The 11,193-nt window shown below is 49.1% G+C and overlaps 1 protein-coding gene across 3 annotated transcripts in view; it reads left to right on the forward strand.

Annotated features, from left to right (window-relative positions):
* The window catches only part of TAGLN3 (transgelin 3), a 14,428-nt gene extending 3,523 nt beyond the window's left edge, over positions 1 to 10,905 (forward strand). The window contains exons 4-5 of one of the 3 annotated variants that reach the window (XM_007469152.1): positions 8,936 to 9,038; positions 10,425 to 10,905. In XM_007469152.1, coding sequence (XP_007469214.1) covers positions 8,936 to 9,038; positions 10,425 to 10,566 — 245 coding nt within the window. In that variant the 3' untranslated portion in view covers positions 10,567 to 10,905. The remainder of the gene's footprint in view (positions 1 to 8,935; positions 9,039 to 10,424) is intronic. The other 2 variants (XM_007469153.1, XM_007469154.1) reach the window with 2 other exon arrangements.
* The last annotated feature ends 288 nt before the right edge of the window (positions 10,906 to 11,193 follow it).

The raw sequence follows: 11,193 nt of genomic DNA on the forward strand, positions 1-11,193 counted from the left end.
TGATATATTCCTCTACACTAGGCATGGTACTCATGCCTTTCTGCATAACGCCAATCAATTCTCCTAACAATTCCAGGAGGTGGGTGTTAAGAATTTCCCCATTTTATAGATGATGAAACTGGAGCTCGCCCATTATCACTCGTATAGATCATACGACTGGCTAGTAATTAGCAGAGCCAGGACTCAAACCCAGGCTCTGTGATGCCAAAGAGTAGGGCCTTAACTAGTCTGCCATGCCATGCTTTGGCCAGGATGCTGTTTCCTACACCATGAGTGTGCTGTTGAGTCATAACAGTGACTGATGAGATGAAGAGTAGGGGGAGGATGATTCAGGGCTGTGTGGGACGGAAGGTTAGAGACTCGGTACTTGGAAGTTTATATGAATGGAAGGGGTCCCAGTGAGACCCCCCCCCCCAAGTACAGGAGGTATATACGAGGAGGAAGAAACTGGGAGAGCTATGGGAGATGGGGATCCCGAGGGTGCTTTTCTGTGTTGAGGATGCTTTGCTTGCCTTTCCCCTTTATCCAAAGACCACACGGGTGAACTTTACACCCAGGAGGTGCTGGTAGTGAAGGGGAGGAGGATAGGAAACAAAGGTCCCTGATAAGCAGAGTAGGTGGAAGTCTACACCACCTGCCCCAGCCCTGTGTGTCAGTTACCTCTTAGGGAAGAGGGAAGTTGAGAGGCATCAGTGTGACTGCAGGAGCCTGAGATGGGGTGGTGGACAGATGGGCTCCAGGGCAGGGTGATGCTCTTAGAACAAGGGAACAAGGCAGACACTGAGGGGTCTCATTCTCAGGGCACAGAAAGATGGGGCTTTAAAGGAAATAAGGAAGGAGACCACTCCCAGGGTGTTGTGGCTGAGATGCTATAGGCAGGACAGCTGGCAATAGAACAGCTGCTTCGGAGGGTCCAAATGGCCTCTAGAGGCACCAGGGCCTGGCGGCCCCCTCCATGGAGAGGCAACTCAGGATTGAGGTTTGGGAGATTCATTCTATTTGCTGGAGGGGATACTTGACATCCCCCAAGTGCACTGTCTGCAGCTCAGGCTGGAGCTGGTGACCATACAGTGAAGCAAGAGACAGGAAAGTGGGTTGCTTTGAGCAGAGAAACGGGGAGGGACGGCGGCCTTGGGCGAGCCCAGCACTGAGACCCATAGAACAGCAGTATGGAGAAGTGCGAGGCTGGATCCTTCTGCCAGAGCTGCTTGTCACCCGTGAATTTAGGGATGAGTAAGCTGGAATCAAAGGGATGCCACTGGGCGGGCTGGCATGTGTTGACGTGCCTGTGCGCGTGTGAGGTTGTCCACGTTTGTGTGCTCAGCTATTGGACTGGCCATCCCCTTAGCTTAGTCTCACATTCTTCCTACTCTTCTGCACCTGGGCTGTGGTTTTAATGCTGTCCTCAAATTTCAGATTACTCACATTCACTCCTGATCCCGTGCACTGTGGTCACGGTGGCTGCGGCTCTGAGTGTCCAGCCCTCCTTGCCTGGGAACTTCTCCACCTCCTCTGCAGGCATTTTATGCTCAGCAGCTCTCGGTCTCCCATCACCCCTGCTTGGCACCTTCCTAAGTAGGGCTCTGCTTGCCCATGGCTGCCCATGACTCTGTGCTGCTCTTACGTTGCAGATGAATAACGCCGCAGGAGCCAGGGCTCACCAAATGCCTTCTCATTTATCTTCAGTTGTTTAGACAGGCAGGCGCCCCAGATGTACCCTCTCTCCTGAAACCCTTTTTAGATGCAGGGCGAAATGTTTGGAATGGACTCAGGGGCAACCAGAATAAAAGGTTCAAGGCTTTAAGAAGGAACCCAGGGCTGAATGGCCTAAAAATCAACCCAACCTCAGAGATATAGACAAGGCTCCTGGAGTTCCCCTCAGAGGAAGCTGGGGTGACCAGTTCGCTTCAGTGATGGGGGAGAAGTGAGGGCAGCTTAGAGCCGTGGAAGGGGACTGGAGAGGTCTTTCTCATGGATGAGAGAAGGTGGACGCCGGGCAGGTTACTTTGGGATTCGCCCTGAGAACCTGGAAAGGGTGGGTGGGGCCATCTCAGCTGCGACTCAGGAGAGCACAACGGAGGTTAGCTTTCAGCGTCTCTTCGGTGGAGGGAGAGGGGGAAGGAGAGAAAGGGAGGAGACAGAAAAGGAGGGGTGTGTGTGTGTGTGTGTGTGTCTCACTCTCGTGAGAGCGAGTGAGTGTGCTGGTCAGAAAGCCTGCAAAGAAAGCTTACCCTGAAGGTGGGAGAGTGCAGGCTCCTAAGTTAGACCACTCCGTTCAAACCTCTGCTTCACCACCTATCAATGAACTTTTCTAAGCTTCCGTTTTCTCAGCTGTAAAATGGGAATAATCGTGTCTATTTCACAGGGTTGATATGGGGCTAAATGAGATAATGCATTAAAAGTGCTTAACACAGGGCTTCCCTGGTGGCGCAGTGGTTGAGAGTCCGCCTGCCGATGCAGGGGACGCGGGTTCGTGCCCCGGCCCGGGAAAATCCCGCATGCCGCGGAGCGGCTGGGCCCGTGAGCCATGGCCGCTGAGCCTGCGCGTCCGGAGCCTGTGCGCCGCAACGGGAGAGGCCACAACAATGAGAGGCCCGCGTACCGCAAAAACAAACAAACAAACACAGTGCTGGAAAGAACAGACCATAATATATGGTAGCAATGTTCAAATTACTATTATCATTGGCCTATTTTTTTTTTAAGACTAATAGAAAATAAGGGCGGCAGGAGCAAGGCTGTAAGGGCACATATTCTGTCTCAGAACGGACGGACTTTATGAAGTGCCTCACACAGCAGCTGGTAGGGTTGCCTGGATGACCTTTGCCCTCCCTGTCATCTGAGGTGCCTTCACCTCATTGACCATTCTCCAAAACGAGGGGCCACCTTTATGGGTCTCCTTATTGACTTTTTTCCACGTCGTGGTCATCACCCTTTATGTTTTTCCTCATGATATAGTATTGCTTTGTCAATTCTAGACCCAGGGATCGTGGTACTGTGGAAAGAGCATGAGTTTTGGAAACTAGCTACATACTAGCTACATGACCTTGGTTAAGCTGCTGAGCTTTGCAGAGCCTCAGTTCCCTTCCCTGTAAACAGCACCTCCCTTGCAGGGTTCTTGCAAGGATTAACTGTATAAAATGCCTAGCACAATGCCCGGCTAAGAGACACCTAATAAATGTTGGCTTTTTTCTCCTCTGTTGTTAGTCCATCAGCAACTAGCCTTTTTGGTTCCCATGCATAACCAGGCAACGAGCATTAGCCACCTAGAATTCTAGAATGTCAGAGCAGGCAAGACTCAAAGATCAATCAACTCTGATTGCTGTTCTCCATAATCCTGCCGACAAGGATCCAGGACACATGGTCTTGTCCTGCCTCCCCGTTCCCCTCCTTGATGACTGGGTGTTGGGGAGGCTGGTTTATACTGGGGACGTAGAGTGCCTGGAAGGTCCAAATATGTCCTCTGGGAGGTGTCACTGTATGTGTCATTCCTCAATAGCAAGAACAGAAGAGACATTTCACCCAATGTGAGAGCTGTTTTGGGATATTGTACGGTACCTGTAGTGACTCAAGATAGTACAGAAATGCCTGCCGCCTGAAGCCTCCTTTTCTCTCAGTGCAGCCTTCACCGCATTTCCTGCAAGCGCTGTTCACACCACACTTGAGTTTGGTGGGCTCTTCCTGCAGCGGTGGTCCTCCAACTGCAGTGTGCATCGGAATCTACTGGTAGGCTTGTTAAAACGCAGATTGCTGGACCCCAGCCCCAGAGGTTCAGAGATATTAAGTCTGGGGTAGGGCCTAGGAATTTGCATTTCTTACCAATTCACAGGTGATGCTGCTTCTGCTGGCCTGGGAACCCCACTATGAGAACCATTTCCTTACAGATTTTCTCCAGGGAGGCAAGCAACAAAAATTCATAAAGCCCACAGAGCAGCCCAACCTACCCTCTGACATTTCTCCCTTATCCAAAGCAATAGTTTTTCTACTCTGAGTGGAGAATTGGGGGCTATGCCTAAGTTATTACTCAGGGAAATAAGAAGTGGTTTCTTCATCCACTGACCGCTTTCTCTGTAAGTCCCAGAAAGATGAAAAAAAAAAAAAAAGTATTCTAAGAGTTACAAGTTTGAGTCAAGACTAGTGGAAAATAGAAGTAACTCCAAAGCAAAGAGTTTTGAATGTAAGACTGATTTTTAGTATTGAAAGTAGAGTGTCCGCCCAGATGTGACTTCTCTGGCCTTTTTCTTTCTCTTTACTCTTCTTTTTTTTTTTCGGTACGTGGGCCTCTCACTGCTGTGGCCTCTCCCATTGCGGAGCACAGGCTCCGGACGCGCAGGCCCAGCGGCCATGGCTCATGGGCCCAGCCGCTCCGCGGCATGCGGGATCCTCCCAGACCTGGGCACGAACCTGCATCCCCCCTGCATCGGCAGGCGGACTCCCAACCACTGCGCCACCAGTCTTTACCCTTCTTTTTATTTTTTCTTCCCAAAGACATGTGTAAGATAGCATGAAAGTAATAAAAAGAAATTAAGGGAACAAAATCCTTGTTCAAGTATCTCTGTGGTAAAAGTCTTCAAACTTCATGGGCACTAAGAATTCCTAGGTCGGGGCAAGGGGTACTTATAATGCAGAACCCTTGGTCCCTCTCCCCAGAGATGACCATTTATTTTATTTTATTTTTTTAATTAATTAATTTATTTATTTATTTTTGCTGTGTTGGGTCTTCGTTTCTGTGCGAGGGCTTTCTCTAGTTGTGGCAAGCGGGGGCCACTCTTCATCGCGGTGCGTGGGCTCTCACTATCGCGGCCTCTCTTGCTGCGGAGCACAGGCTCCAGACGCGCAGGCTCAGTAGTTGTGGCTCACGGGCCTAGCTGCTCCGCGGCATGTGGGATCTTCCCAGTCCAGGGCTCGAACCCGTGTCCCCTGCATTAGCAGGCAGATTCTCAACCACTGCGCCACCAGGGAAGCCCGAGATGACCATTTAGTAGCTGGAGTGTAAGACCACACTTGGGGAGACATTGCTTTGTGATAATGCAATAAACAGGGAATACAGTACTGTCCAGTCAAAGTGTCAGTTGCTATCTGAGGTTCTGACAAGGAAAGCTACTCTGCCACCATCTCTTTTTACAACTTCGAGTCTAATATTAGCTTCCCCCCATGATAGAGAGCTAGAAGAGTCCAGGAACCTGATTGAAATCCTGAGCTGTTAGTGTAAATTTGACCCCTCTCTTTCGTGTATCACTTCCAGCGGTCTCCTTTGTAGATCACCACCCAGACTCAGTCTCATTCCTGCGTTCCCAGCATCTAGAAAATTCCCAACACCTAATTCTTTAGAACTGTTCTTCTTGGAAAACTAGCTTGAGCAGCAGTTTTCAAGCTGTCTTGCCAAAGTTTCTGGGGGTACCTTTCAGGGAACAAAGAGATTCCAGGCTGCTGGAGCTCTGAGCAGGCTCCCAACTTGTATCAGAGCCCTTTAACTATCGATGCGACTTCTGACTTTGTGGACAATAGCTCTGAAGCAAGGAATTACTGCTTAACAACTTTTATTTCGTGCCTACCACATGCCAGACATTGGGATGCTTTTAAAAATTAAAAGCTGAGGTACTGGGGCAGTGCTTGCTTATGCATCTGGCTGCATCAGAATCATCGCAGGATATTGTCCCAGAATCTGAATTTTCAAGATCCTCAGGTAATTCTTCTGCTCAGTCCAGTTGGGAGTCACCAGGTGAAACCCATGTATCTCAAAATTGTCTGATGGCATGAATCACATGGAGAGATTATTAAAAAGACAAACTCCCAGGCCCCACCCCAGGACTGCCAAATCAGTCTGTCCAGGGATGACCTCAAATTGCATATTTTTAAAAAGGCCTTCCAACCCCATCCCATAAGTAGTCCCAGAAGCTTGGGAAACCATGTTCTGCAGGAGGCTGGGTTCTAGGCAGATGGCACACATTGTTGTGATACAAGTTCAGCTTTCGTTGCCTTATAACTGGCTCACTTCACAGATCTTCCCTCATCTCACTGCTCCTTCAGACATTTCAATTTTTGACCCTCAGCTACAGGATTCAGTCTCCACAAATCGCCCCTTCTACCCAACAGCACTTGATCTGGGCTTCTGAACTGGCAAGAGAAATGAGGCTGGAAAGAGACCCTCCTCCCATTTGGTTAGCCCAAAACACTGGAATTCTTTCCAAGGAATGTCTATTAGAAAATGAACTAGACATGAACTGGTTACAGAAAGCAGATTTCTGTTTGTTACGTTATTTAGAATCTTGACAATAATTATTTTAACTTGATGGGAAAACTGAATGGGGGGCTCTGGACCCCGACTGCTTGCTTTTGCTTTCATCTTCTTTAGGGTGAGACCTTGAGAAATTATTCCAGACAAAACATAGACTTATGGTCACTTGAAGTTTGTGCCCCAGATTTTGTGGGGGCCCAAGAACTAGTCCCCATTTGTATCCCTCCAGTGCCTCCCTCTGGCCTGGCACTGAAGCAGCCACTGCCACCCTTCAGGTCATTCCTGATCACTGAGCACCGTGCCTCCCAACCAACCTGTGCTGGGGACCCATGGGAGATGGCATTGTGGCCTCCTGGACTGATTAGAGGCTTTGAGTTCAGACAGACCTGAGCTAGATCTGGGCCCTGATTCACTTGTTGGGTGGCTCTGGGAAATTAATTAACCTCCCTGAGTTAATTTTTCCATCCACACATTGGGAGGAATCATATCAAGTCCACAGGGGCAAGGTCACTTATAATAAAGTGTCTAGCCTATCATTTATAACAAATCTCTTGTCTCTGGCCCTTTCTTTAAAAAAAAAAAGCTTTTCCAGTTTGTTCCTGTCTAATGCCTCCTTCCCAGCTTCTTCTGCCCCAATGGTGCAATTACTCCCTTTTGCACTCTCCCAGGATGAGGGTGGGGTGAGATTTATAGGTCAGGGGGCCTGGATATCTTACCCTTGCCCCCAACTTAATTCCCTGTGTCCTTTCTGGGTTCATGCAGATATATATGCATTAGCCATATGTGGTGGGGACTGGGTCTTTGGCTTAACAGAGTTTGCTTCCCACCCCGGTCTCCAGGGTAGTATCTGTGGCTGGTTGCCAGGTGCCAGGCTCCACATTTCCCCAGATCCTGGACATGCCAAATGCGCGCTATTTCCAACCACCAGAAACAGATTTCTGGTGTGCTTTACGTAGAGATGAGTAGAGATGAGTGATGTACCTGGACCTTCCTAAGCTTCCATGTGCTTCATAGTTTCTTGAGGTTCTCTTTAATGACTCACTGCTTGAAAGCAAATCTTCTTCCTATCTCTTCCCACGGTGATCCTTCAGAATATCTTCATGCCAGTTCTATCAAAAAAAAAAAAAATGTATCCTGTAATACAGTGACAATTACAGAAATGCTTTTCATCTGCGGAAGAGAAAGATCATTCTCATAACCTCCTCTGCGTTTCCTCTCTCTGCCTTCTCAGTATCCCTTGTGCCCTCCTCCTTCCATCTGCTGCCCCGATCCTCCTTTCTCCACCACCCCAGCTGTTCCTTGCTCCTGGGGGGCTCTGCACTGAGAACCTCTCATCCTTGTATCCATCAATCCATCCCACAGGGCCTCAGGATCCAGGAAATCATCCTGTGGTTAATGTGGGACGGGGGATGGGGAGAGAGCAAGGAAAGAAGGATCTGCTGTCTCTCTCTCCTCTTTGAGTAAATGGACATCCTGACCTGGACTTCCTCTGTGGGCCCTAATTGTTTATTTTGTTAGAGTTATGCTCCATTCTCACTTTCTGTCTGCCTTTCCCCTGTAATTCTGTATTCCCCGGTGACCGGGCTGCAGCAGCCCAGCCGGAGATTACAGATGGTTCACTCGGTCTCAAGAGGACCTTCAATGTTTGCCCTTGACTTTCACAGCCCCTGCCAGGCTGAATGCAGCCACCCTCCCCCAGCCTAGCCCTTTAGCTTTTGCACTCCACACTCGTGCGTGGACCTTCGATCTGGTTCTAAATTGCGGGGCTAACCACACAGTAGCATCTTTCCCTTTCCTTGTCCAGGACACGTCGGTCCGCTGGAAGCGGGGAGGGGAGAAAGGATAGGAAGAGGAGGCTGCCTTGTAGCCCAGTGGATGAAGGGTCCCTGGGCTCCTCGGGTGACAATGTCCCCCTCCACTGTGTGAGGGAGCACACCACACATCTCTCTCTCTCTCTCTCCTCACACACACACACATACACACACACAAACACACACACACACACAAAGCCATTTATTTACTGTCTCCCTTTAGCTCTTCTCAAGCAGCACGAAATGAAGAGCTTCTCATTGTGTCATGTTGGAGTGCTCTGTGTTGATTTGCTTTTCTTCATCTGCCGGGCCTCCAGCCTAAAAAAGCCAAGTGAAGACTCAATTTGATGCACATGGGTGATTTTAGACCCTTTTAACCCAGATAAAGTAAAAGAAAGAAGCCACCTGGGCTTTGGTGTAGTTAACCCACCAGTAAATTTCTTTCCGGTTTCCTTTTTTCTTTCCAGTCCTTACGAAAATCCTCTTGTGCAGACCTCATGCCAGCTTACCCACAGCACCTCCCCTTACCACGGCCTGTAGAACGCACCAGAGGCCGGGGCCTCTGCTTAGGGCAGGGACCTACCGCTGTCTGAGCTGCTCAGTGTTTGGAATGTGTTGTTCATGTAGCAACTGTGAATGGATTAGAAACTCACTATCTCTGGCATGTACCATAGAGAGAACAATTAGCCAGGGGATTTTTTGCTCCTTTCTGAGAAGCTTGGCCGTGGTTGTCTTCAGGCCACTTTGAGGAGTATCTTGTATCCCTTTCCCTTGAATGTGCTCGCCTACAGCCTCCTATGAGAACTTTCTTCCCAGAGGTCCAGCCCCATCCTTCCCTCTTCCTTGGCCCTGACACATGCTTGGCTTTAATCTCTCCTTCGGCTTCCAGGGAAGGACATGGCGGCCGTGCAGAGGACCCTGATGGCTCTAGGCAGCGTTGCAATCACCAAGGATGATGGCTGCTACCGGGGAGAGCCATCCTGGTTTCACAGGTAAAAATCCCTTCCCAGCCACACACCCTCTCCCTCCCCAGGCAGAGGATGATTTTAACAAGAACGAGCATCTGAAGCCTTGTAGCTCCCCGGAGGCTGTTTTGACACAAAGTCCAGCCTAGCAACAAGCACTCCCAGCCCCATAACCGAATCCCCCGGAGCAAGGAAAGACGAATGCTGCTTGTTCAGGCCAATATACCACCTGGGGCAGAAGTCGTTGGGCTTTTCCTACTAGATACCTGGATCCTCCAGCTCTGCCCAGGTTATGTCTCTCTTGAGATTTGAACTTGGTTTCACTAGGAGCCAAGTAGCCCTGAATCTACTTATTTATTTAACTATTTTCCTCACGTAATGAAGGGAAAGCATGTTTTATTTGCCAGGAGAGTCCTGAGACAGTCCTGTCACCCCAGCGTATCCATTGATAGCGCTGTCCATCACCCTCGGAGGAGGCAGTAAAGGGCCTTTCCCTAAAGAGATTATTTGCTTTGTTGTTTGTCTTTTTTTGGGGAGAGGGGTAGCAAGGATGCTTAAACTCCACCCCTAGCTCAGTGAGAGATGAAAAGAGCACGTTGTAGCAGATAATTGACTCTTCATTCCCCTAATCCCCTCCTCTTCTTGACAGTTATGTAAAGGTACCAGCTTGTGACATTTTAAATGAACCTGGTCTGAAAAGCTCCTAGATATCGGCCAATTGAAACCCTGGTTTTAGCCCCCATTTTGTTAGTGATCTACCATGGTCTATGTGGCCCATAAAACCAACATTATTTACTATCTGGCTCTTCACCAACGTTTGCAAACCTCTGGTCTAGAGTAGGAAATTTCCCCTCCTAACACCTACATCCCTCAGCTTTAAAGTGGGACATTAATCCTTGGCCCCATACAGGGAAGGTGGAGTAGGATTAGTGACATGATTTGTAAGAAGAGCTGATTTTAATTTTCACAAGGGCTTGAGGTAACTGTGAGAAGGGGGGACAGGAAAGCTGTCTGAGAGTAAAGTATCCAGAGAGGCAGCACTTGTTCTTTGCTGTGGAAATTCTGGAAAATCACCTGAGCTTCTAAGATGTCGAGAGGTCGTGTTTCATGGCAGGGCCCGTTTGTGGTAGGACCATAGCCCAGGGAAGGGCAATATTTCATAGGATCATAGCCCAGGGTAGGGCCATAGCCCAGGGTAGGATCACTGCCCAGGGTAGGGCCAAGGCCAGGGTAGGGCCATAGCCCAGGATAGGATCATAGCCCAGGGTAGGGCCATAGTTCATGGCAGGACTATAGTTCTGTATAAGGCCTGCCCTTCTATTTGGTGACCCCCAGAAGAGCCTGTGTAACTGCATATCTTGGAAAAGTTTTGAAAACAGAATGACATTGTTTCATCTCACTCCCTCTGCCCAGGAAAGCCCAGCAGAATCGGAGAGGATTTTCAGAGGAGCAGCTTCGCCAGGGACAGAACGTAATAGGCCTGCAGATGGGCAGCAACAAGGGGGCCTCCCAGGCAGGCATGACCGGATATGGGATGCCCAGGCAAATCATGTAAGATGCTGCATCCCGCGACCCAGTAGAGAGGACGAACGTGCCACACCATGGTCTCTATGATAAAGAAATAGTTAGTCACCTTCTGACCTCTTCTCAAAGCCTCCTGTCCCTGGTTTTTGCAAGTGCTGCATTTCTGCCGCGAATCCACGTTGCCTACGGCTGCCACCTTCTGTTCATTTAGAACTATGCAAAGACTACGCTTCGTTCCTCTTCCTGAGCTCCTTCTTTGCCCTAAAAGCCTTCATTTACCTGATTATTTATTTATTTATTTATTTGCCAAAAATTTCCCTCCTCAACTTATAGAACGCACCTAATAAACAAATTAGTCTTGTGTCTTCAAGTGTAAAGTTCCTTCCTTGTCTTAGGGACTTTGCCGGCAGGGCTGGTCTCCATTTCATTCAAGAGGCCAGCTAGCTGTAGCAGTAGAAATATAAGTTAACTTTGAGGAAGCCCTTTCAAGGTTGTATTGCTTATCTTGACAATTGCAGGAGAAGTTTAGGAACAGTTTCGTCCACTCTGACAGCCTAAACCCATGAGTTCAAGGACAAGGTCTTTGGCTCCCACATATTTTTTGAGTACCTACCTTGTGCTTATTATGCCAGACTCTGGGTGGGGGGGGGGGGGCACA

Source organism: Lipotes vexillifer, unplaced genomic scaffold (genome assembly GCF_000442215.2).
Source record: "Lipotes vexillifer unplaced genomic scaffold, Lipotes_vexillifer_v1.1 scaffold679, whole genome shotgun sequence".
Classification (NCBI taxonomy): domain Eukaryota; kingdom Metazoa; phylum Chordata; class Mammalia; order Artiodactyla; family Lipotidae; genus Lipotes; species Lipotes vexillifer.